At 45.4% G+C, this 27,696-nt stretch overlaps 1 protein-coding gene across 1 annotated transcript; it reads right to left on the bottom strand.

Annotated features, from left to right (window-relative positions):
- Positions 1-9,718: 9,718 nt before the first annotated feature.
- On the bottom strand, positions 9,719-23,329 carry LOC119286049 (importin beta-like SAD2 homolog). The gene is made up of 21 exons (XM_037565390.1): positions 23,094-23,329; positions 22,663-22,835; positions 22,392-22,562; positions 21,754-21,864; positions 21,593-21,670; positions 21,084-21,274; positions 20,950-21,010; positions 20,734-20,808; positions 20,574-20,651; positions 20,431-20,493; positions 20,277-20,360; positions 16,291-16,448; positions 16,097-16,136; positions 15,829-15,969; positions 15,578-15,697; positions 15,275-15,493; positions 11,496-11,669; positions 10,716-11,397; positions 10,405-10,607; positions 10,192-10,324; positions 9,719-10,081 (listed from the first exon to the last, which is right to left on the bottom strand). The coding sequence occupies exons 1-21, from the start codon at positions 23,266-23,268 to the stop codon at positions 9,918-9,920; spliced, it is 3,294 nt and encodes a 1,097-aa protein (XP_037421287.1). The 5' UTR covers positions 23,269-23,329; the 3' UTR covers positions 9,719-9,917.
- Between the last annotated feature and the right edge of the window lie 4,367 nt (positions 23,330-27,696).

Here is a 27,696-nt window from a genome sequence, read left to right as displayed (position 1 = left end):
GGGGTTGCAGGGATCGGGGCAACGGTGCGTGGGGAGGACGACGGCAACGACGGTGTCGGAGGAGGAGAAGCAGGCCGGCAGGGTTGAGGAGGTAGTCCGGCGAGGGAGGGGCTCCGGCGAGGCGGCGACCTCCTCCTCGATCCCGATGCAATCGGGGAGAGGGGGAGGAGATATTCCGGGGAGGGAGTGGGGGTGCCGGTGGTTGACTAGGGGAGTGGGGGTGGGCCGGCCAGGTGGGTGGCCCAATGGCCTGCTGGGCCAGAGCCCAGTGGGGGTTTTCCTTTTTTCCTTTTTTGTTAGTTTTCTATTTTTATCTTTTTCTTATTTTCTTTCTTTTATTTATTTTCTTTTCTGTTTTATTTCATTTTAAATCATTTAGGCATTTTATAAAAATGTGTTTGCTTTATTATAATTACCCTTGTAATATTCGGCACCCACCGAACATTTTTGTTTCAACTTTTGAAAACTTTTATTGTTGACATTAATTTGAGTTTGATTTTGACTCGGTTTTGACTTGGTTTCGAACTAACGGTAGATTAGCAACAGTAACCATGGTGACGTGGCACCATTAGCGTGGAATTACTGTAGCTTGATTACCCAGGCGTTACAAGTTGATTGCACTTGTTCTTGCCAAAATGATAAGAGTGAAGTATGTTGGCGGGGTCATCCTCAAGAACTCTCTAGTTCTTCTTCTTCGGGATCCACATCATCTTGATGGGAATCCTTGGAGTTGTAGTCGTACTTGATGAAGTAGAACTTGATGTAGTCTTGGGAACCCACTTGACCAAGGCCTTGGGTGCTTCTTCAAATGCATCAATTTCCTCTTGAAGCTTATCCTTACCTTTTTGCTCGTGGTCTTGTGGTGGAAGATCATCTTGAGCTTGTATCCCTTTGAAGGAAGTAGGATCATACTTCTTTTATTGAGGAACAAACTTCGTTTTGGGGTATTGATCTTCTTCCCACTCAACTCCATTGGCATTGAACTTTCGTTCAAAACCAACACCTTGGTTCTTCCGGTGCCTTCCTTGCTTGCGTACAATTTCCTCGAATTGCTTACTCCCAGCAAGTCTCTTGTAAACACCTTTCTCTATAATTCCCTTCAATAAGCTATTTTCTTGCTCAAGTGTAACTTGGCTAAGAGAATCATTAGTGGAATCAAGAGAACTACTAGAAGCAACAACATTGGATTTAGCATGATTATTGTTACTACTAGAGGAAGAATCTTCTTGTTCTTGTTACTAGACTTGACTTGAGGCATGTAAGTGGATAAGAGTAAACGCTTGGCAATGTAAGAAGAACTTTTCTTGCAAAGATCATCATTGATTGCCTTTAAGAACTCATGCTCTTGCTCAAGGTTGAGCTTTTCAAAATGTAATTTCTCATGAGTCCTTAAAAGCTCTCGATGATCTCCTAAGATAGTTTCATGAGCTAACTTTAGAGTGTTTAATTCTTTAGTTAGAGACTCAATATTCTCCTTATCATTGTCATTCGTTTTATCTTGATTAGCATGATTAATTGACGTTTCATCATAGTATTCATCACTAGAATTGTAAACAAGTAAATCATCACCTAACAAGTCATCCTCATCACTATTGAAATCAACATACTCGGGGTGTGATACCTTTGGGCCTTTAGCCATGAAGCATCTTCCAAGTCCTTCATTTGGTGAATCAAATATGTCATAGGAGTTGGTTGACACAAGTGCTAGACCGGCAACACCTTCATCTTGAGTATATTCGGAGTCGGAGTGATAGCTTCTCTCGGAGTGATTGTCGGAGTCGGAGCCGGATACCCATTCACCAACATGAGCTTGATGTCTTTGTTTTGTGTAGCTCTTTGATGACTCATCCTTTCTTTCCGAATCCTTGCTTCTCTGGGATGTTCTTCGTTCATAACGATCATCTCTACTCCTTCTCTCTCTTGATGGTGATTCTTCTCTTCTACTTCTTCTTTTTGGAGAATCTTCTCTTCTCTTGTAGGGTGTCGTACATTCATTGGAATAGTGTCCGGGTCTTCCACAATTGTAGCAATTTCGCTCTCGACTAGAAGATCTTTTGTCATTGTAGGACCTTGACTTGAAACTTCTCTCTTTGCTTCTACTCTTGTAGAACTTGTTGAAGTTCTTCACCATTAGGCTCAATTCTTCATTGAAGGTTTGTTTCTCACTTGATGATGTGGGAGCTTCACATGAGGCTTTGTAAGCACCACTTGACTTGTTATGGAGCTCCTCCTTATCCTTGAGTGACATCTCATGAGCAACAATTCTTCCAATGACTTCCGTTGGCTTGAGATCTTTGTAATTGGGCATCATTTGGATCAATGTGCATACGGTATCATATTTTCCGTACAAAGCTCTTAGGATCTTCTTGATGATGAATTTGTCGGTCATCTCTTCACTTCCTAAGCCGGCGATCTCATTTGTGATAAGAGCAAGCCTAAAGTACATTTCAGCGACACCTTCACCATCCTTCATGTTGAACTTGTCAAGCTGACTTTGAAGCACATCCAACTTGGATTCCTTGACAGAGTCGGTACCTTCGTGCAGATCAATCAAAGTATCCCAAATTTCCTTTGCATTCTCAAGACGGTTGATTTTGTTGAATTCTTCGGGGCACAATCCGTTGAAGAGGATATCACAAGTTTGAGCATTGTATTGCAGCATCTTCAACTCTTCCGCGGTAGCTTCACGGTTCGGTTCTCTCCCATCAAAGAATTCACCTTGCAAGCCAATACACACAATAGCCCAACGGCAGGGTTATGTCCAAGAATATGCATTTTCATCTTATGCTTCCAACTAGCAAAATTAATACCATCAAAGTAAGAACCTCTAGGATGGTAATTTCCCTCGCTAGATGCCATACTCTCCTAGGTTGTGAAACCAAGGCTATGACTACCAAAAGCTATGGAAATAAAAGCAAATGGAGACCAAAGCTCTGATACCACTTGTAGGATCGAAAGTATGTCTAGAGGGGGGTGATTATACTACTTGACCAAATAAAACTTATCATTTTCCCAATTTTAGTTCTTGGCAGATTTTAGCAACTTTGGACAAGTCAAGCAATCTTAACACAATTCAAGCAAGCATGCAAAGAGTATATGAGCAGTGGAAAGTAAAGCATGCAACTTGCAAGAATGTAAAGGGAAGGGTTTGGAGGATTCAAACGCAATAGGAGACACAGATGTTTTTGTCGTGGTTTCGATAGGTGGTGCTATCGTACATCCACGTTGATGGAGACTTCAACCCATGAGGGGTAACGACTGCGCAAGTCCACGGAGGGCTCCACCCACGAAGGGTCCACGAAGAAGCAACCTTGTCTATCCCACCATGGTCGTCGCCCACGAAGGACTTGCCTCACTGGCGGTAGATCTTCACGAAGTAGGCGATCTCCTTGCCCTTACAAACACCTTGGTTCAACTCCACAATCTTGTCAGAGGCTCCCAAGTGACACCTAGCCATTCTAGGAGACACCACTCTCCAAGAAGTAACAAATGGTGTGTTGATGATGAACTCCTTGCTCTTGTGCTTCAAATGATAGTCTCCCCAACACTCAACTCTCTTTCACAGGATATGGATTTGGTGGAAAGAAGATTTGAGTGGAAAACAACTTGGGAAAGGCTAGAGATCAAAATTCATATGGTAGGAATGGAATATCTTGGCCTCAACACAAGTGTAGGTGGTTCTCTCTCAGAAAAAGGTAAGTTGGAAGTGTAGGTTCGTTCTGATGGCTCTCTCCACGAATGAAGAGGAGGTGGAGGGGTATATATAGCCTCCACACAAAAACTAACCGTTACGCACAACTTTCCAATCTTGGTGGGACCGAATTAATAAACTCGATCGGACCGATTCAGCAAATCTAGTGGCCGTTAGGATTTTTGGTGGGACCGACATGCAACTCGATAGGACCGATATGGTTAGGGTTAGGGCATAACGTAATCTCGGTGAGACCGATTACACAAAATCGGTGAGACCGATTTTGGTAATAAGCTAACCAAAGAGTTGGTCAGGTAAACTTGGTGGGACCGATTCGCTCATTTCGGTGAGACAGAAATGTTATGAAAGGGAAACAGAGAGTTTACATTGCAATCTCGGTGGGACCGATCTCTCATCTCGGTGGGACCGAAACATTACGAAGGGAAACCAAGAGATTACAATCCCATCTCGGTGAGACCAAGATCCGTATCGGTGAGACCGATTTGCCTAGGGTTTGTGGCAGTGGCTACGACATCTGAACTTGGTGGCGTCGGATAGAAAGAATCGGTGGGGCCGAGTTTGACTTTTGGTTTAGGTCATATGTGGATGTGAGAAAGTAGTTGAGGGCTTTGGAGCATATCACTAAGCATTTCGAGCAAGAGCCTCATTAAGCAACACCTCATCCCTCCTTGATAGTATTGACTTTTCCTATAGACTCAATGTGATCTTGGATCACTAAAATAGAAAATGTAGAGTCTTGAGCTTTGAGCTTGAGCTAATCCTTTTGTCCTTAGCATTTTGAGGGGTCCACTTTTCTCATCCATGCCATGCCAATCATTGAGCTTTCCTGAGATATTAATCTTGAAATAGCATTAGCTCAATGAGCTATATGTTGTTAGGAATTACCAAAACCACCTAGGGATAGTTGCACTTTTAGCATGCAATAGTAAGCCGGCCAATTACATTTCCATATTTGCCCAAGTAACAATCCTTCATGGGGGTTCTGGGATCCCGGTGTTCAAACGATAGCAAATCTGGCACTATGTTCAATTACCTCTGCTAGCATAATCTGGAGCTGGACATTACCTTACGGAAGTGTGAATACATCGACTATTCAGCAACATGTCTCTTGTAAGGATTTGTCTTCAGCTACATCAGTTTGGGTTGGTGACTCTGCATCTTATTGATGGAATTCCTCTCTACTTGTACGAATATACTGCAACAGGAGATTTTGTGTATGAATCATGGCACCAGCAGTACAATTTCAGTGGACGCTACGAAGGGATACTCACCGACAAGTTCTTGCATTTGTGGTCCTTTGAAGCATGACAATGATGATTCAAGTTTTATTAAGCATGTCAAGCTTCCCACTGCTTCCGATCAACATCGCTCTTATCTTGCTACGGGGGTTGTGCATATGCTTGTTCTTGTCTTGCAAGATCTCAACGCTGCTCAATCTGTGGTGCTGGTAAAAAGCAAAGAGCAAAGGTTCCACGAGCTACTGGATCCTCTAATTCTCCTAAGTGTGAAATCTGTTACAAATCTAAGGAGTGTTGCATGTAGAACTGCACTCATCACTTGTGCTGACATCTTTCAGGCATATGGTAAACAAATGACCGACTCGGTTGATCTGCTATTAATGCCACTATTTTTGAAATCTTCACAAGACAATCGCATTGTTTGTGAAGCTGCCGAGGCAACCATTATAACCAAAATGCAGCCCTACCTCAAGTACAGGAACCCTCGAATTCGAGCAAAAGCATCTGTTTGTATCAGTAAGAGTGTACCATGTCTTGGTCTGGAGGGAATCAACGGAATGGACAAGTCATTCAAGCTGCAACTTATGTGCACAAGTCATGGCATCCGGGGGGAGGGGGCGACAAGACCACCACTGCATTCGCACCCTCGGTGAACATATTGCAGTCGATTTGCTATTCTACATTCAGGTCCGGTAGAAATGAGAAATGGAGTTCAGAGTGTACCAGGCGCTCAGAGTCCAGCGAGCTCGGGTGTCATGACTCCAGATGCTTCACTGGCAATGTTGTCATCAAATCAGCTCGGTACACAGTTATCCGATGTTTTCCATGGGACCCTGGGAAACTACAAACAAATGTCTCTCAAGAGGTGAGTAAGTGCTGGTACGCCAATTCAGGGGCACGACAATGGCTGGTTCATGAGCAGACAAAACTACTCCTTCAGCTCACTTCCTTGGTGCTGAGGCTTGGGGGCAAGCCTCATCTTAAAAAGGGGGGATGTCAGCCCCCTGCCATGGCGACCCCACCTGTTGGTGAATCGGCCTGTCTCTCGCCAGGCCGGCACCCAGCACGGCCCTGCAAGTGAAGGCCCGGCCCAGCTGCACAGCTACATAAGCTTCGCAGCAAGAAGAGACGGGCATCTAGTGGATCACAAACGAACCCGGTGGCGGCTACCTTCCTCTCTGCTCCTCTCTGTTTATCCTTGTTCCTCCTGATACTTGTATTCGGTTGTAATCGCTACACCAAATTGTTCCTCTGGAGTGATTGCTACCTAAGGAAGAGAGATCCCCAACTATACCCTTACAGAGGGAGAACCACTTTGGAGTATCTCTACTATCTAAAAGAAACGTAACGTTCCCTCTCCCCTCTTACTTCGTCCCACCTTTCGTCCACCCCTCTACGTACGAGAACCCCCACTCCCACCGATTTTTCTCCCCCTTCCACTGATTTTTCTCCCCCTTCAACCGGTTTTTCTCTCTTACTGAGTTTTTTCGTCTCACGTGAAAATCCAACGTATCTCAAATATGGTAATCAATCAATTCACGTATGGTAAGGCCATAAACTCACGAAAATCTCAAATATGGCAATTATGGTAATAAATCAATTCACGTATGGTAAGGCCATAACCTCACGAAAATCGCAAATATGACAATTATGGTAATAAATCAATTCACATATGGTAAGGTTATAAACACACGGAAACCAAATAATCAATCTATCTCTGTCATAAACTCACCGAATCTCTTATGTATAAGGCCATAAACTCTCTCTTCTATGGTAAAAAGACAGCACGCCATTAGCATTGCACCGTCCTCACGAGCACAAGATCGCCGGAGCCACCATCACCGCTATGGACCAGGACGAGAAGCAGATTGGCAGCCACAAGTAGTCACATATGGGCACAACCACTCCAGCAATCATGACGGGGCAAGGCGAGGCGACTCCGGCAACTTCGCAGGAGTCGCGATGTTCCACGGTGACAGCGGTGGCAAGGACAACAAACCTACAACGGCTGCCGCTCCAGATGGGTGGGACTAATATGTTGTCCTGGGTCTCTTTGACAATGTCTCATCCTGTGATTGACCAACATATTGAACAAAAAATGTTCTTCTCCAGCAACTCTTTTTGACATGCCTTCAAGCTCTATAGCATCCAGGAAGAAATTGACCCTAAGGAAGAAAAAACGCTGAAATTTTATTGCATTAAGATGCTAGGTTGATTTCAATGATGTGATGACTTATTTTAAATTAGGAGATGTGAACTCTGAATCATTTATTTGTTTCGTGTGGCAACTTGTGATAAATTGTGAGATGTGAACTCTGAATCATTTATTTTGTGTGAAGATATGCATTAATTCTAAATGTGAACACAGAGTCATCTATTGAATGAGATATGACTCCTATCTAACAGGCAAAAAAATCATTTAACTGATTGTCCATGTATTCCTGTTCAAGATAGAAACATTAGTAACTGATGCAGAACCTATGCTTACATGGGATAATGGGATCTCTCAAAATTCTATGCACAAGTTCAGAGTAAGGGATCAGAGGAAAATGCTCAAAATGCACTGGTCAAACACTAAATCTCTCCCCTGCTGTAAGTTGCATGCTGCCTTGCGGAGGAATCGAGTGGAGCAAGGGGATCGAAAGGAGCAAGGAAATACAGGGCACTTGGTCGCCAGGTGGGCGCCGTGTCACCGAGCAGTAGAGGGAGCGGCCGTCAACCAAGCAGCAGCATGAGCCACCCAGGTGCAGAGGGAGGCACTGGGCCGTTGAGCAGCACCAGGAGCCTCCGGCTTTCGAACAACAACGGGAGCCGCCGGACCGCCGAGCAGAAGTGGGAGCCACTAGGGTGGAGAGGAAGCTGCCGGCAGTCGAGCCGTCGGGCAGCAGCGGGAACCGCCGGGCCTCCGAGCGGCAGCAGTAGCCACCGGGCCACTGAGCTGCAGCGCTGCTTTCGTGTTCTTGCTGCATCGATGTTTCAGTAATAAGAGTAGCGAGAAGGACGAGCAGCAGGTTCAATATGAACTATGAAGGGTCGAACCAGGTAGATTAGGCATAGAAATTGCAAAACTACCATAGGGGCACAAAGGTCATTTCATGTTGATTCTTTGAATTAAAATAATTAAGAATTAATTAGAATACAGATTAGGGCAAATGATCAAAAGATAAAAGAAAAATGGGGCAAATCATCTAATCCTAACTAAAGCAGGGCGAATCATCTAAGCACCAAGTAAAGTGCGGCAAATCATCCAATCTCCCAGTATATTCTAGGACTATCTCACATATTGTTCGACCTAAAGCTCGAGGTGCAAAATTCACAAAATTGAATCAGAGTACAAATGATTCAATCCAATTTAATTTCGAAGGTGATCCAGACACGTCAAACTTAGGGCGATATGTGCACGACTAGAGAATCCAGCGGTCGTTGCTCGGCCATGGACAAGATTTCTCCGCTGCATTTAATTGTTGTCCGCAATCGTCCAATATTATTGTCCATGTAGCACTGCTCAGTTTATTTTCATGGAGCCGTCGTACAATTATTGGAAAAGTTAGATGTTAAACGTATTTTGGGAAAGTATTATCTTGCTAAAGGAATTTGATGTGGTAGCATGCATTAGTCTTCGTTGAACTTGTACAAATCTTTAACCTCCAGAATATTTGTTTCTGTTTTACTGTTTCTGCTTCTGGAATAATATGACTCTATTGATCCTTGGCTTCTTTCTAATCACCAATTAGGATGCAATATAGGAAATCTTGAACTATCAAAACCTCCACCAACCACTCCTTGCTAAGAGAAGCACATTGTGAAAATATACCCCAACTACATGGTTGCGTGCTTGAAATTCCAGTGTGTGTGTGTGAGGGTGGAAGTGGTTGAGGATGCGACCCGGATGCACTATTGAGAACCGTATGGATAGATTGGACTAGGGAGGCTACTTGGAGTAGGGCAACGAAGAGGTGGGAATAGTGGTGAAAGAAGAAGAGTGTGATTGAGTGGTGAAACAATAATCAATAATGTTGTTGTTTTTTGTGGGAGAACAATGTTGTCTGTTGTGCATGAGCATCCTATAAACATACACAATTGATGTTATACTATTGAAATATGTATGGTCCCGTTGTAACGCACGGGCAAATAGCTAGTCAGATGAAACATCCTAAATAAGAGGATTCGATCCATCTGGTGTTCTCAGGCCTTTGCTGATTGACCACGGGGCCTACGATCCATCTGGCAGCAAATTGTGTAACGTGAGAGGTTTGGTAAGCGTCGGCAAATGTTTAGTGAAGTACTCCCTCCGTCCGAAAATACTTGTCATCAAAATTGATAAAAAAAATGTATCTAGAACTAAAATACATCTATATACATTCCCTTTTATCCATTTCGATGACAAGTATTTCCGGACGAAGGGAGTAAGAGGTATCTGGTTTGTAAGACAAAATGCTTGAGACCGTGGTTTCTTTCTATGAAATGGAACCTAGGGTGAGAAGGGAATATAACTGATATACTGCATCAACAGAATTCCAAATCCTGGTTTGTAGAATGCAGCTCATGGTCTTTTTCGTTTGCTGACTTTCATCTCACAAATCCAACTCAAATTTGACAATGCCCGTAAAAACAGCCTCAAAATCAAACTAGTGAACAATTTCAACAGTTTGGTTATATTAAAGTTTTTAGCCAAAAGGCAGGCTAAATATTAAAGTTGAGACCCTAGGAGTAAGTGGGTCAGAAAAATATACAGCTCACTGGATAAAAAATGATAAATATTGCACCATTGAGTCACACGATAAAACAAATGATATTTTTCATCCACCAAAAGTGTGAAACCCCAGTAACACATTGTAGTCCATCATTTCATACACGAGCACAAAGAACAAGCAGAGTATCCAAAAAGAACGACAAACAAAATAAAGCTAATAAAAGCCGCAAAGCTAGCATAGAAAACATGTTTGGAAAAGAAAATCTGCACAAGTCTAACACCTAAGTTGGTGAGCATGCAACAGCTGCTCATATTCAGGAAATGTTTCTGCAATTCTCTCAATTAGGTCATCTGGCAAAACCTGCGCTTGGAGGAGAGCAGTATGTTTCTGAATCAGTGAAAGAACCACTTGTTGTATGTCCATTTCGTCCAGGGAACCTGCATTAGCCCCAGAAACAAATGTTCAAAAACAACCATTTGAGGTTAATATCAGAAGAAAAACTATTTTGCGTAAATATCAGATAAATAAAATGGTTCCAGAAGTTCACCCAGTTCAATGTCTTGGGTTTCTTCATCTATGTCTCCTTCCTCAACAACCTCGATTGACTCGCCAGCAGCAGCAGCATATCTTGCAAGGAATTCCTCTTCCGTCTCTTCTCGCACATCATCATCCTCCGAATCCTGATTGCATGCTCACGATCTTCAAGCAATGTGTTTGAGCTTAGAGAGAATATAGAAAACACGGTTCTATGGTACATTACCTCATCATCGTCATCGGTGTCTTCCTCATCATCGTCGTCATCAAGATCTTCTGCTCCATCACCATCACCATCGTCCCCGTCCTCTTGAACGTCCTTGAGATGAATGCAGGACTCCATCAATGATGTATAGCAGTCTTGCAACACCTTGGTGCCACCCATGGAAAGGGCCAGCAGTCGCTCAATCACAGTTGCTAATGTTAATACTGCATGGTGATTGCAAGCAGTAATAAGATGACACATCTTTCTTAGTCAAGAAAGCACACATCAACAAGACTCAAACTGTAATGATCAATAGATATATAGTTACTTACTGGCCAGTTTGATCTCAGATTCAGACGAGAGCCCAGGAGTAAACGAGCTACTTGAGACTTGTGCCAGTGCAGATGCCCATGCTGTATAACCATTGCCATCATCCTTGCATAAAACTTGCTGAATAGCATCTGGATAGCAAATGTAGCATGAAGAAATGGCCAAGAGTAGTGGCTTCCATATCCCAGCAGGGCTGTCAGATACACCCTTGAAATAGGAAAATGTTGCTTCCCCAAAGGTTACAGCAAGAGTCATTCTAGTATCTTCTGCTCCCAAGGAAAAATCTGGAGCATGCAATAGTGTATGGATGCATGAGCATGCCCTCCATGTTGCAGAGGGGTAGGCTGCAATGGCCCTGGTCACAAAACTAGAAACCCGACTAATGACTGAACTTTGTGATCCATTTGCAGATTGGGAAGGAAGCATCTTCAGAAAGAAACCAGAGGAGTCAAATCTTTGATGGAAACTGACAGCTTCTTTGATTGCGTTGAAAACTCCTTGATCCTCCTCCTCCTCCCAAGAGTCCCAGTATGCAATGATGTCTGCCCATATAACTACTAGCTCAAAGACCTTCATGTGTGTGATTTCTTCCATAGAAGTAATAGACCTCAGGATGAATTCAAGCAACACGGATGCATCATTTACACATGAAGGTGGTGGCAGTGCAGAATCTAAAGTCGGCTCCTGAAATGAACGTCAACAAACAGTCAGACAGATTTTATTGCACAGCCACCTACAGACATCACTAGATAGCGAACTTGACTTCCACTTTGCCAACATACCATCTGTTCAACTGGCAACAGCCAAGCTTTTTGTAATACTGTTGAAAAAGTTTGAGTGATAGCAGTCTGGCCTAATTGCCACGCACTCTTCTCATGTTCCTTGTTTTCATCTGGTGCAGAGCTATCCCAAGCTTGAACCATAGCTACCAGTGCAGCAAAACCCTGTTCGACAACCTACAACAATACGCACATGTAAACCAGTTAGAGCTATTAGGATTTTCCCTCTAGGGATTAGTTAATGAGGGATACTAGAGACAAAACGGTGGGTTAAAAGAACAGACATCCATAGCAACATGCAAACATGTATTTCCTTCAGAAAAAATCTATCAGTAGTTCCACACCAGGTTTATAATCTTTGTTATATGTTACTCCCTCCGTCCAGAAATACTTGTCCTATAAAGTGGGCAAGGGCCGGGCCGTCACCCCCCAAGTGGCACGCCGTATCTTGATCCGGATACGGTGGCAAGTGAGCGAGGATCGGGTCATCGCATCCTTAGTGGCACGCTACATCGGCGCCCGGGTGTAGTGGAAAATGAGCAAGGGTCTTAGCATTTGACTCGACGGGTGCGAAGGGTAAGGAAGCTAGCCGAGCCTAGGGGGATTTGCTTAGGTAGCTGGAACGTAGGGTCTCTGACAGGGAAGCTTCGGGAGCTAGTTGATGCAGCGGTGAGGAGAGGTGTTGATATCCTTTGCGTCCAAGAAACAAATGGAGAGGACAGAAGGCGAAGGAGGTGGAGGATACCGGCTTCAAGCTGTGGTACACGGGGACGGCTGCAAACAGAAATGGCGTAGGCATCTTGATCAACAAGAGCCTCAAGTATGGAGTGGTAGACGTCAAGAGACATGGGGACCGGATTATCTTGGTCAAGCTGGTAGTTGAGGACTTGGTTCTCAATGTTATCAGCGCGTATGCACCGCAAGTAGGCCACAATGAGAACACCAAGAGGGAGTTCTGGGAAGGCCTGGAAGAGATGGTTAGGAGTGTACCGATTGGTGAGAAGCTCTTCATAGGAGGAGACCTCAATGGCCACGTGGGTACATCTAACACAGGTTTTGAAGGGGCGCATGGGGGCTTTGGCCATGGCATCAGGAATCAAGGAGAAGATGTCTTAAGCTTTGCTCTAGCCTACAACATGATTGTAGCTAACACCCTCTTTAGAAAGAGAGAATCACATCTGGTGACTTTTAGTAGCGGCCAACACTCTAGCCAGATTGATTTCATCCTCTCGAGAAGAGAAGATAGGCGTGCGTGCCTAGACTGTAAGGTGATACCCGGAGAGAGTGTTGTACCCCAGCATAAGCTGGTGGTTGCTGACTTCCGCTTTCGGATTCGTGTCCAGCGGGATAAGCGTGCCAAAGTCGCTAGAACGAAGTGGTGGAAGCTCAAGGGGGAGGTAGCTCAGGTGTTCAAGGAGAGGGTCATTAAGGAGGGCCCTTGGGAGGAAGGAGGGGATGCGGACAATGTGTGGATGAAGATGGCGACTTGCATTCGTAAGGTGGCCTCGGAGGAGTTTGGAGTGTCCAGGGGAAGGAGAAGCGAAGATAAGGATACCTGGTGGTGGAATGATGACGTCCAGAAGGCGATTAAAGAGAAGAAAGATTGCTTCAAACGCCTATACCTGGATAGGAGTGCAGACAACATAGAGAAGTACAAGATGGCGAAGAAGGCCGCAAAGCGAGCTGTTGGTGAAGCAAGGGGTCGGGCATATGAGGACCTCTACCAACGGTTAGGCACGAAGGAAGGTGAAAGGGACATCTATAAGATGGCCAAGATCCGAGAGAGGAAGACGAGGGACATTGGCCAAGTCAAATGCATCAAGGACGGAGCAAGCCAACTCTTGGTGAAGGACGAGGAGATTAAGCATAGATGGCGGGAGTACTTCGACAAGCTGTTCAATGGGGAGAATGAGAGTTCTACCATTGAACTAGACGACTCCTTTGATGAGACCAACATGCGTTTTGTGCGGCGAATCCAGGAGTCTGAGGTGAAGGAGGCTTTAAAAAGGATGAAAGGAGGCAAGGCAATGGGCCCTGATTGTATCCCCATTGAGGTGTGGAAAGGTCTCGGGGAGATAGCAATAGTATGGCTAACCAAGCTTTTCAACCTCATTTTTCGGGCAAACAAGATGCCAGAAGAATGGAGACGGAGTATATTAGTACCAATCTTCAAGAACAAGGGGGATGTTCAGAGTTGTACTAATTACCGTGGAATTAAGCTGATGAGCCATACAATGAAGCTATGGGAGAGAGTCATTGAGCACCGCTTAAGAAGAATGACAAGCGTGACTAAAAATCAGTTTGGTTTCATGCCTGGGAGGTCGACCATGGAAGCCATTTTCTTGGTACGACAACTTATGGAGAGATATAGGGAGCAAAAGAAGGACTTGCATATGGTGTTCATTGACTTGGAGAAGGCCTATGATAAGATACCGCGGAATGTCATGTGGTGGGCCTTGGAGAAACACAAAGTCCCAGCAAAGTACATTACCCTCATCAAGGACATGTACGATAATGTTGTGACAAGTGTTCGAACAAGTGATGTCGACACCGATGACTTCCCGATTAAGAAGGACTGCATCAGGGGTCAGCTTTGAGCCCTTATCTTTTTGCATTGTTGATGGATGAGGTCACAAGGGATATACAAGGAGATATCCCATGGTGTATGCTCTTTGCGGATGATGTGGTGCTAGTTGACGATAGTCGGACGAGGGTAAATAGGAAGTTAGAATTATGGAGACAAACCTTGGAATCGAAAGGGTTTAGGCTTAGTAGAACTAAAACCGAGTACATGATGTGCGGTTTCAGTACTACTAGGTGTGAGGAGGAGGAGGTTAGCCTTGATGGCCAGGTGGTACATCAGAAGGACACCTTTCGGTATTTGGGGTCAATGTTGCAGGAGGATGGGGGTATTGATGAAGATGTGAACCATCGAATCAAAGCCGGATGGATGAAGTGGCGCCAAGCTTCTGGCATTCTCTGTGACAAGAGAGTGTCACAAAAGCTAAAAGGCAAGTTCTACAGGACAGCGGTTCGACCCGCAATGTTGTATGGCGCGGAGTGTTGGCCGACTAAAAGGCGACATGTTCAACAGTTAGGTGTGGCGGAGATGCGTATGTTGAGATGGATGTGTGGCCACACAAGGAAGGATCGAGTCCGGAATGATGATATACGAGATAGAGTTGGGGTAGCACCAATTGAGGAGAAGCTTGTCCAACATCGTCTGAGATGGTTTGGGCATACTCAGCGCAGGCCTCCAGAAACTCCAGTGCATAGCGGACGGCTAAAGCGTGCGGAGAATGTCAAGAGAGGGCGGGGTAGACCGAATTTGACATGGGAGGAGTCCGTTAAGAGAGACCTGAAGGATTGGAGTATCACCAAAGAGCTAGCTATGGACAGGGGTGCGTGGAAGCTTGCTATCCATGTGCCAGAGCCATGAGTTGGTTGCGAGATCTTATGGGTTTCACCTCTAGCCTACCCCAACTTGTTTGGGACTAAAGGCTTTGTTGTTGTTGTTGTTGTTGTATAAATGGTTGTATCTAGACTTATTTTAGTTATATATACATCCATTTTCAATCATTTCTAAGACAAAGTATTTCCGGACGGAGGGAACACATTGTATTAAGAAACAAGGCCACTGAGTGGACTTAGGTTCTAATCCTTGAGCCTCACCCACTAGTATGTGAAAATGATAGTAGTGAGTACTATTGTGCCTGTATTGTCTGCAGAAAGCATGAAAGTGTTGACCGTGGAAATCTGAGAAATGAATAAAGCAATATTACCTGAGGCCATGGATCTGGTACAGGGGGCAGTAGATTTATAATAGTATTGGCAACGTTAGAGACAGTGCCAGGAATGTGAGCCACAACTTTCTCTTGGCCAGCATCGACTATTGTTCCCAGAAGCTGAAACAAAAGAGCAGACTCGTTTTCATCTTCAGCGCTTATCCTTTTCACAACAACTTGCAAAAGGGCAACCCAGTCAGGCGGAGCATAACCATTCTACAAAAGGCACACAAAAATATGTCAGTGGCATATTTACAGGCGACAAGTAGATTCCATTGACAATACCATGTCAACTCTTACCTCAATGAGTTCTGCAATAGCACCAGAAGCAGAAGCACGAACCGGATAACAAGTTACATCCTCGGCATCTTCCATGCTTAATGCCTTCATTAAAGAATTATAAATATCCGTGCACATAGCCTGCAGATAAGCAAAAAAGGAATCAGAAATTAAATATATGATGATATAATGAAATACAGTGATGAAGTCTCGTGTGTTAACTAGCCCATCCTACAACATGATGCAAGGATGAACACAATGAAAGGATGTACCTCTGGTAGGCACAGGGCAAGCTGCCCTATAATCCAGTTTGCAGTAGATATCAAATATGGACTACACGGATCTAAATAATACAATGGAAGAATCCGATTCCTGATCAAAGTAACCGCCAAATCTTTCCTCTCACTCAGAAACTGCAAAATGGGTTAATAAATCAGCAACTACTCTAATATAAGTTCAGAGGATAATGGAACCAGGGGCTGTGTCTCTCGTAGGAAGAGAGGTTCAGAAAATACACATCTTATGAGAGAACATTCTTACATCTTGGAGGCCTCCATATGCCATTAGGACACCAAAATAACTGAAATGAATGACAGTAAAGTGACTATTTCATAAGTATGAAACAATAGAAAAGCAAATAGTCCAGAGTCCACATGTATGCATGTGGCACAGATATGTCTAGATTTCCACAATCCTTTCTTAAGGGCCAAAATAAATAAGCCATGTGATCTTACTTCTGCACTGCCTTTGATGACGCATCTTCTCCATGAGAAGGTACAGGAAATTTTGACAGGAATGGGATGACCAATAGCTCCCCAATGCAGCTTCCTCCTTTTCCTTTGCTTTTGTCACCCTTCTTGCGTTTGGAAGCTGCAGATACAACGGGTGGGCCCTGAAACAAGAAACATGTGTTAGTATAAGTAAAACACCCATGCAAGTCTTGTTTTAATTTAATTAGTTCCCTGGATTCAAAAGAAACAGAAAAATGCATGAACTTTGTAGCTTGTGCAATGCAATCGCTGAAAGCATTTAAAATGCATATATATGCACGAAATAATAGTTTCAGATGCTGAACTGACTTGTAATTGTCTATACAAGGAATCAGCCTAACAATATGAAGTCACACACTCTGATATAACAATCTAATCTAAAACAATGACCTGGTGTGCCTAAAGGATATTGTTAGAGTTGTGTCGAATATTGTGTACAAGGTAGGTTACAGTTGGACTCTGAGTAGTATTGTGTTTAGATAGGATGTGGAATCGTGTCCTAGTAGGACACTTATATCCTAGGCCTCTCTTACATAGCAGGGGTAGACACACGATGTAACCTATGCCAACATAATAGCACCGGAACGCAGGGGAAGCCAGCGGCATGTGCCGGTGTCCAGGGCAACTGTGTGTGGTATTGTAGTGGTGTCATGGGATGTAGCCATATCGGTGAACCTCGTTAACAAATCTCGGTGTCGTGCTCGTGTGATTGCTTGGTCCTCGGATGATCGACGGAGTGCCTCGGATTTATTCTAACAAGTGGTAGCATGAGCAAGGTTTGAGATCAAGGCGGATCATGTTGATTGAGTGGACGGCTTGATTTTAGATCGGTATCGTCTACACGGAAATTGCGTAAAGAAATAAGTGTTGCACGGTTGAGATCGATTGGAAGAAATCAGGCGAAGAGCAATCTCGGCGAGTTGCGGGTGGAATCGGATCAGGCGGCTCGATCCGTTTGAGCCGCGGCGGCGTAATGCATGCACAACACGGCAGAGCGCTCGGCGCAGCGCTTGGAGAGTCCTGGAAGGTGCACGTGGCTGGCCTAGCCCTATGCCAGGCCCAGGTGGCGTGTTGTGGCCGGGCAGGCCGAAGGTGGTGTGTGGTACGCACGTTGTGCTCATGGAATCGCAACTCAGGTTGTACAGCAAAACAGCATCGTAGGATTTGTTATGGACAAAAAGAAAAGGGACGGAGTCCCTGGAGGAGATTCTCCTCGTTCCGAGCCAGAGATATGCAACATCAAGGCAGCCTAAGCAGATCCAAGAAAAATCCATTAGGAGACAAAGCAAGCTAGCATTGGGATTGAGCCAGGAGCTACGCCACGTAAAATTGCTACTACTACTGGGACGCGAGCACATAGGTTTGCTTCGTGTACTTTGGCATCGTGGAAGGAAGCTCAGTTGTTTTTTTCACAGGGTTAGTCATACAAAGAATCTGGTGCCAACAAGTATCAGATTTGAGGTGGAGAGGTTTGGCAGAACTGAAAACTTTGGGTTATGACAGACAAGGATGAAAATTTGTTGGCACAAGAGAGATGCTTGAAGGCGTTGTTGGATGTCAAGCCAGACGGACGATGAGGACTGTGAGGAGTTGCAGATGGTTGCAGTCAGAAATGTCGGCTCGGGTCAGACACATAGGGCAGTTGTCCTGAACAGTCTGACGGATCGACGCGAGTCGGTTGGTACAGAAGATGGTGATGGGATCGGCGACGACGACGTAGGAGCGTGATGCTGATGGTGACCGACTTCTGGGACGTGGAAACACGTGGCGCAATCCTGAGGGCTTGGCGGCTTCGACAAGACTATGGTGCGGGGTTGATTCAAGACGGTGCGCACATGAGAGCTTGAAGTCGACGGGGCGCGAGGGTGGACTGATCATCTACCATGGAGTCATGTTGAAGGAGGAGTTGGATTGAGGGGCTACGGTGTAAGGATCCAGAGAATCGAAGCCTATTCAGCGGGAAAAGCGAGTGACATGTAGTTCAGACTGGAGCCCAATGGTCTGATGGAAGTGTGAAACTCGTCATCGGTCGGTGGTGATCGGTGGGACTCTGCAATGGGGGTTGAGTGGTGTGGTTTCACGACCCTTGAGACTCAACCAGGACAGCGGAGGCTCGACGCGGTAATAGCGGCGAGGCGTGCGGTACGCACGGGACATGGAGACGGGCCAGGGCTCTGGTGGTCATACATGTGATGAGACAACTGCGAATTTGACTCAGGGTGACTACAAGCAATGGTGAAATTCCTTCAACTTTCAGATAGGCGGTCAAGAAAGGAGCGGTGATATTGAGTTCAGGTAACTCTTATGTGTGACACTCAATATGTGAGTTATTCACTTACACGCAGGTCAGTGATCAGTGTGTGATGGCGTTGGACGGATACTCTGGAAGTTGGGAGCACAGACTAGAGTAAAGAGGAACTTAATTTTGCTCGAGTGTTGACTGTGGTCAAAAAAAGAAGGGACTACAAGTTGCAGGTGGAGTCATATGGAGTCTTTGGAGTAGCAGCGGTGCTCATGGGATAAGCTCAAGTCCAATGTACATGGAAGTTTGACGCATTAACGAATTCAAAGTGGTGAAGAATATTCGCCAAGGTGGAGTTTGTTAGAGTTGTGTCGAATATTGTGTACAAGGTAGGTTACAGTTGGACTCTGAGTAATATTGTGTTTAGATAGGATGTGGAATCGTGTCCTAGTAGGACACTTATATCCTAGGCCTCTCTTATATAGCAGGGGTAGACACACGATGTAACCTATGCCAACATAATAGCATCGGAACGCAGGGGAAGCCGGCGGCATGTGCCGGTGTCCAGGGCAACCGTGTGCGGTATTGTAGTGGTGTCATGGGGAGGAGCGTCCATAGTCAAGCCCCGGGGATGTAGCCATATCGGTGAACCTCGTTAACAAATCTCGGTGTCGTGCTCGTGTGATTGCTTGGTCCTCGAATGATCGACGGAGTGCCTTGGATTTATTCTAACAGATATTATGTGCATCAGTGCACTATGAAAGAAAAATACTTAGATGACTGAGACAGTTTTTAGAGGGAATTTGCATGAAAATGGTCAATATCCATCAATTTGATGTATATATCGTTGTTGCAATCCGATATTCCAATGAAAAATAAGCTACTACAGAAAATAAAAATCTTTTCAAAATCCAAGATTTTTTTGTGGTATATGCGCAAGGGCGTCATATACTAGCTAAAAGATAATCTTCTTAAACGATATTGGCAAGGGAGTCCAAGGTGTAGCTTCTGTAACCATGATGAATCTATTCAGAATCTGTTTTTCAATTGTCATTTTGCTAGAGCCGTGTAGCGTAGCATCCAACCATCACCTCCTCGAGCCGTTGCTAATATGTTTAATAATTGGTTGAGGGGGCTCTCAAAAAAATTGCCGGATATGGTACTACTTGGAGCAGGTGCTCTATGTTGATCACTATTGCTTAGTCGTAGTGATACTGTTTCTGATAAAAAGGAACATTAACTCCCGTGTGCAAATTATGTGCATATGTACAAGACAAGCTGGCTCCGTTCCTGGTCAATTCTTCAGTGACAGAAAAACCAAGAGTTTCTGATAGTGGCATGCACATAGTTGCAGCAGGTTGTCAGTGACCCGTTCTCCCAGCAGCGGCCTAATCTCCATACTGTGGCATCTTGAGCCTTCCAGACGCATTATGATTGTGTTGTTTTTATGGCCGCATGCATCTTTCAGATGCAGAGGCCAGAGGTGAGCCTCCTTTTCCAAACCTCCTTTTCCAAAAAAAAATGTTATCTCTAGCAACTTATACTTTTACCAGGTTTGTTCCCCTGCGTGTGCTTGTGCATATTTCGCTGTGTGTGTTTATGATGCAGAGGCCAGAGGCCCAACTCTATTGTTCTTGTATCACCTAGATACATGGCAAAGAATTAATAAAAGTTTCTATTTCCCGAAAAAAGGGAAGAAAATTACAACCTTTGAGAGGGCTAGAACACCAAGTAAATTGATGGCACTTTTCCTAGCAGTAAATAAATCCTCAGCCCACCCTGAAATGTCATCCTGCCAAAAAAAATCAGTCAAACAACATGAACACAAGAGATAAACGAGTAATGTGGAATCATGTATTTACAAGTTCAGAGGGAAGATTCTTCCGCATATACTCGTCGGTATCCTCCTCCCAGTCAGCTATATCCTAAGTAACATGTAAAGTTGGGTCAAAATAAGTACATATTGGAAAGATGTTATTTATCAACAAAAAGGTAGGGAGCTAACCTTTTCATTTAATGCTAATGCTGGAAAAATTGCTGAATCCATAAGTGAAGAAAAATGGGGTGAAACAAGACGCCATCCCTGCAACCAAGAGAACACATGGCCATCAAGTTCAAACATTTCTGTTCCGACAATGCAGTCAAATTACTTGGTGTACACTTACAGGGCCTGTCTCCAATACACGGGAAATCATGTCAAATGTTAATGAAAAAATCCGGTCCGAGAGAGAATTGAGTTTCTGCAATCATTTATTCATTTGTAATTCAGAATCTTATCAAATACAATAATCAATAATGATAACAATGCCCATCACACCATTCAATAATCTAGAAAATGTTACAGGCTCATAATACTTGGTCTTCGGCACTATAGAACTTACACTTAAATGAATGCTTTGTTTTGATATTCTGATTACGCAGTTGACAATATGTAGCATCTGGCTGAGAACAATGAAGAGTAAGCATTCTGGAAAATATACTAGAAAAGAACAACAGCAGAGACAAATGTACATACTTATCAGCATGTTTCCTGTGACGAGTAACAAGTGTGCAAAATATAATAAGACATCTTTTTGCAATCTTGAGCCTTGCTGTAGCTGAATCTTCAGGAGGACTGTTGAAATCCAATGAATCCAGTACATGGAACATGTCTTTGCAAAGGGAAGGCAGGATCTGCTTCACCCCAGATGGCATGTATGACCTCACCTGCAGGAGTACCATAATTAGTCACACATTATAGGAAGTTAACAGCCAATCAACCAAGCATGCCAAAAAGAAGTCTATCACGTAGCACTATGACAATGTAAATATACAAGGCAAGCACAGCACTGGGAAGCAAAAGAATGGACTAGGTATGCACAGCATTCTCACATTGCCTAAACAAAAAAGAAAATATTGTTTTGAGCTTTGTTCAACAAATATACGCTATTTAGTATTCAGCCTACCCTTTCATTTCATATGTTTTCAGTATGTGATATTTATACTGTTAATACATCACAAAGAGGAAACAGAAACAGGACTTACAGTGAAATACATGCACTTGCATGTGATAAGTAGGAGCTGCTCATATTCCAGCTTATTCCCATCGTGCGGTAGTAGAACCTGTTGCACACACCATAAAATAGTCAACAAAGATCAGGGTGCGTATAATCTTTGGAGAACATCAGAGTGCATTAGCGAAGGACCTTGTCAGCAAAGTGGTGGAATGTCACTTGCAGTGGTACAAGAATCTCAGCTGCGATTTGCTCCAACTGCTCTGGAACAGGCTCCTTTACAACTTTCGGGTTCAAGAAATACTGTAAAATAAACACGGTTAGGTAAGAAACATTGGTTTCATTAATATATATGTTTTATTGACGGGTGTTAAATCATTATCAAATAATCTAACTAAAGAGATCCAAATGGGGCACAACTCTCAAGTAGAAGTTGATATGTCATACAGGCACGCTGATGATGAAGTCCAGAAATTGATTCAGGAAGTCATGAAAGTAAAGTATTCTCTAGTGGGTTGAATTGTCAAACAATGGCTGCGCATTTTGAACAGGAAATCCCAGAGAAAATAAGTTCCTAAAAGAAACAAACAACAGAGGGAGGTTAACTTTCTGTTTTAGTTCTTTATACAGATAAGGTGGGCAGAGTAATTCTGAAACAGGAATGTTCCTGTTATTTAGAATGCAGGGGGCAAAATGCTCTGAAGCCAGAGTAAGTGTGCATTCTTCTTGAGAGAAACCCAGAGGGTAAGAGGTTGGATTTCAGAAACATGTTGGACAAGTGCAAAGCACATGTAAATATGTAGCGCTCGTCCTTGGAAATTGAAATATACCTGAAAGGGGCGAAGGATGGCCTGGAGTACCGTGAGAGCATTAATGGTTTTCCACTCAGGATGCTGGCCTGGACTAATTGCATCGCTGCTCTGGATCACCAGCTTCAACTGAGGCACAAGTTGAGGCCACGAATTCTCCTTGACAAAATCTTTCTCCACGACTTGGCCAAACTGCCAGCAACAAACGGTAGCGTCATAAGCAGTTAAGAAACAACCTTACGGATGATGCAGCATGTAATATTTGGAGATACAGGGGCACATCTGCGCATACAACTTCAATCAGCACTCGAAGAATTGCAGGTTCCACTCGAAGCAGAGCCTGCGCGAGCTGGTCGCGAAACTCCCTGTAGAGATCGGACGACGAGAGCCCCCCTTCCCTGTTGCGCCGGACGAAATTCTTCAAGTAAGTCGCAGCAGCTATTCTTGTCCCTTGATCACCATCCCCTACAACCGCAATTCGAATAATCCGAATACAGCCATCAAACTCACTTCATAGCTAAAGCATGCTTGTGGCATCGCCAGAGCGACGGGCGCGCAACCAAAATTCCTGATGTATCGCTCAATCAAGCGCCTTGAAATGAAGCGCCGCGACGCTGCCGCTGAATTCCCCAGCAGCAAAGAGCCATGGGCTACCGCAAAATCGCGCGCAACTAAGCCTGCACGAGGGCACGAGATCTACTGGAGTGGTATGAGGCAGGGTACCTGCGGCGACGGCGAGGAGGGCGATGGGGAAGCTGGGGTCGCCGGCCGCGGAGATCCGGTCGAGGCCGGCGGTGGCGGCGTCCACGGACGCTTTGTCGGCGCTGAGGGTGGCGGTGAGGAGCCGCCGGAGCTCATCACCAGTGGCGGCGGCGGGGTAGGCGGCGTCGACCTCCATTGAGCACAGTAAACCCTAGGAAGTCCTTTGCCTCTTCCCGCCTTTTGACCAAGAGAAACGAGAGGGGGATGGAATATATGGCGGGAAAAGTTGCATTCCGCGGAGTACACAGGAGCACTCTTTTTTTTTCCTGATGAGGAACACAAGATCACTCGAGAGTGGAGGCGGAGACCGACACTAGCTCAAAGTTTTTTCAGAGTTTTCGACTTGTCTTTTTTTTCAAACATATTCGACTTATTCACCAAATAATGAAAGCAATAGGGCAGCCGGCAGGGGATGGGACAATCAAGACGGCGCCAAATAACAATTTCATCAGGTAGCTCAATCAACTGCCAACAACCAAAAACTGCCAAGGATTGCTTTCATTTTTAGGTGCTTCTTCAAATTTTATTAGCGTTTGTGTGATTTTCTGAAGATAGAATAAGGTTCTTCCCGCTTAGACTGCGTCTAGTATTGTCAGAGAGCATGTGGAGGTATGTCTACGGGAGATATCGCGGGATCAGTAGGTGCATGTCTTTTTTTTTAAACGAAGACGCACGAAGCGTCCGGCTTTAAATTAATAAAGCCACAAGGCAGCATCCAAACCAGTCATAATTCGTAACAACATGACACATAAGTTCAGCGGGCTCGCAGTCCCGGCAAAGTAGAGTACTAAAGTTCACAAGGACACTAAAAGCACATAACCATAAAGATACTAGACGCAAAAGCTCAATCTGGCGAATCTTGAAGTCTTGCTCTTGTCGTGCATGCTTTGATCTGCTCCATGATCTCGTTCATGCGCCCCTCGTCACGCTGCTTCCCCAATGGCGCCCAAGCCTGTAGGAAAATATGACATTTGAAAAGAATCTCAGCTGGGTGAGCAGGGAATTTATGTTCGATAGTAATTTTGTTCCTCACAGTCCAAATGGACCAAAATAGCGCCCCAACGAAGCGCCACACCACACGCGCATTCGCACCCCTCTATGCGATTAACAAAGAAAGAAGGTCCGAGCTATTATGCGGGTTCCAATTCTGCTTAAATGTATCCCTAACAGCGCTCCACGCAAATCTAGCAAGGCAGCACTTGAAGAAGACATGGTTAGCGTCCTCCCCAAGACTGCAGATGGCGCATGTCCCGTTCGCCGGCCCGTTGCGTTTGGCCACATTATCCGAGGTTGGAAGACGGTTGCGGAACATTTACCACAAAAATATCTTGATTTTGAGGGGAATGCCAGCCTTCCACAACCCCCTGGCCATATCAAGCCCATTCCCCTCCGTAAGCTTCTCGTATAAGGATTTCACCGAGAATTTACGAGAAGTCGTAAGCTTCCAATCAATCTGATCTTGATCGTGGCTGAGACTCCATCCCTCGAGCTCAACCACCAATGCCTCCCAAGCCGGCGCCTCTCCCACTTCCAGAGGTCTGAAGAAGGAGATCGCCGGGGGGTGCACTCTGAGAGTGTGAGCGACCATAATGTGCGTGTCCGTGGCAAGCTGGTACAACTGCGGGTAGGCCTGCCACAACGGAGTTTGACCCTTCCGGCAATCCAACCAAAAATGCGTGGGCTTGCCGTTGTTGACTGCAAACTGGGCCCCAACCGCAAACGCTGGCCTTACCGCTTGAATGCCATTCCAAAAGGACGATCCTTTGGTCTTGGCCTTAAAGAGGTTGCCATCCGGAAAATACTTGGCCCAGAGAATATCAGCCCAGAGACCCTTCTCATTTTGGGCAAGGCGCCACCACCATTTGGTAAGTAGTGCAACGTTCATCAGCTTCGAATTCATGATCCCCAGACCTCCGAACTTCTTAGGGCGACAGACCGCAGCCCACTTAACCAGATGGTATTTGCGCTTTATCCCAGTTCCTTCCCAAAAGAACCGCGCGTGAGGCGTGTCAAGCATGGCATGCACTCCATCTGCTAGGAGGAACATACTCATCGTAAAGATAGGCAAGGAGGATAAGCTAGAATTGGTCAAAATTAACCTAGCAGCAGAGGACATGAACCTACCTCTCCACGGACTAACCCGGTTCACCACTTTGTCGTAAAGTGGCGCCCAGTCGGCAATCGTCAAGTTTTTGTGGTTTATCGGTAGTCCCAAGTATTTGATCGGAAACTTCCCAATCTTACAATTGAGCAAGTTTGCGACTCTCCGACCTTCGTGATCATCCATCCCTATGGTTATCACTTCGCTTTTGAGGAAGTGTAACACCCTTGATGCGACTATAGCTCCCACGTGTCGAGACACGACTTAGAGACATAATCGCATTGAAGGCATATGTCGCAAATTAGGCAATCTTCACAACATCCCATGTAATAATAATAAAAGGGGAGATAACATAGTTGGCTTACACTCGCCACATCAACCAAGTACATAAATAACATTGCATCATCCAAACACTCATGGCCCGACTACGACGCCAAAATAAAGAGAACCCAACATGCGACACGGTCCCAATCACCCCTAGCTGGGCACCACTACTGATCATCGGGAAAGGAAACGTAGTATCGTTGAGAGTCTTCGTCGAACTCCCACTTGAGCTCGTACGCGTCTCCTGGAGCGGAATCATCAGGCCCTGCATCTGGTGTAATAGTAATCTGTGAGCCACAGGGACTCAGCAATCTCGCACCCTCGCGATCAAGACTATTTAAGCTTATAGGTATGACAAGGTAAAATATGAGTGGAGCTGCAACAAGAGACTAGAAAGTATGGTGGCTAACTTATTCGCAAAAGAGAGCGAGAAGAGGAGGCAAAGCGCGGGCAAGAAACTAGAGAGCAACCTGCGCAAACATTACTCCAACACCGTGTCCACTTCCCGGACCCCGCCGAGAAGAGGCCATCACGGTAACACACTCGATTGATTCATTTTAATTAAGTTAAGGTTCAAGTTATCTACAACCGGACATTAACAAATTCCCATCTGCCCATAACCACGAGCACGGCTTTCGAAAGTTCAATCCCTGCAGGGGAGTCCCAACTTAGCCCATGACAAGCTCTCACGGTCAACGAAGGAATAGACATCCTCCCAAGACGTTCCGATCAGACTCGGTATCTCGTAATTCAAGACACTTCGACAGGTTAAAACAAGACCAGCAACACCGCCCGAATGTGCCGACAAATCCCGATAGGAGCTGCACATATCTCTTTCTCAGGGCACACTCAGATGAGCCAGACGTCGGGTAGGCCAGCCCAGAGTTGCCCCTGGTAGCCCCGGACATCGCTCGGTTGGACCAACACTCAGAGGAGCACTGGCCCGGGGGGGTAAAGTAAGATGACCCTTGAGTCTGTAGAACCCAAGGGAAAGAAAAGGCTAGGTGGCGAATGGTAAGACCAATGTTGGGCATTGCTGGAAAAGCTTTAATCAAGGCGAACTATCAAGGGGTTCCCATTATAACCCAACCGCGTAAGGAACACAAAAACCGAGAACATAACACCGATATGACGAAAACTAGGGCGGCAAGAGTGGAACAAAACACTAGGCGAGAGGCCGAGCCTTCCACCCTTGTCGTGGTATTTCTCACGGGGGGCTTGCGAGTAGACAGATGCCACAAGGGCTTAGTGTGTGGGTAAGACTGCTGCTGATAGGACCGGGAGCGGGTATGCGAGTAGCACGCGGAGGTTTACCCAGCTTCGGAGCTCTCCGGAGAGATAATACTCCTACTGCTGCATGTCTGAGTGTATCTATCTGGGTGTACATCGGGCAGTACAAAGTGCTCCTGGAGCTGTATCTGGGATCAGTGCCAAGTGCATCTGATCTAGTATATGCATGCGTATGGCCGGCTCTAGTGGCCATGTGTGGCCATGGCTTGTGGCCGTGAATGGCCTTGTGGCCAAATGAATGTGGCCGTGAGAGTGTCCATCCTCCTGGATGGATGGATGAGGCCTCCTTTTATAGTGTGAGGTAGCTTAGTATGTAAGCTATGTAGGTATGGTAGCTAGGTAGCTAGTGGCATGGGCAAAGGCATGGTGGGTGTCATCCTTGTCCCCTGGGTCACTTCATAAATAGTGCCAGGGGACAAGTGACACTATACATGATGGCTGAGATGACGCGCGAATAGTGTTCGGGTACATCTGTCTCGTCGGTGTCTCGTTGATGTCAAGTCGGGCAGTCGGCAGCCGGCTGGTTGGCGCAGTCGGTAGTCGGCTGGTTGGCGTAGTCGGTAGCCGGCTGGGCACAACAATCGGACGGGGAGCCGGCAGGAGCAGCCGGGCAGTCGGACTGAGGGGCTTTGCTAGCCCCGGTGTCTTGAAATATCGTCTTGCCGTCCTTGGGGTACCCGTGGTCGATTACTCCGACAGTAGCCCCCAAGCCTCCGGGCAACTTGGCAAAGTTGGGCGGAGGTTTTTTGGCGAGTGTTCATGGAGATGATCATGAAAAAAGACAAATTTAGTCCATCGGATATATCAAATGTTTGCTTTTAGCACTGCAAGTTTTATACGGAGGGTGCC

The sequence above is a fragment of the Triticum dicoccoides genome, chromosome 4A (assembly GCF_002162155.2).
Source record: "Triticum dicoccoides isolate Atlit2015 ecotype Zavitan chromosome 4A, WEW_v2.0, whole genome shotgun sequence".
Taxonomy (NCBI): Eukaryota; Viridiplantae; Streptophyta; class Magnoliopsida; order Poales; family Poaceae; genus Triticum; species Triticum dicoccoides.
This window is presented reverse-complemented; position numbering and strand designations above follow the sequence as displayed.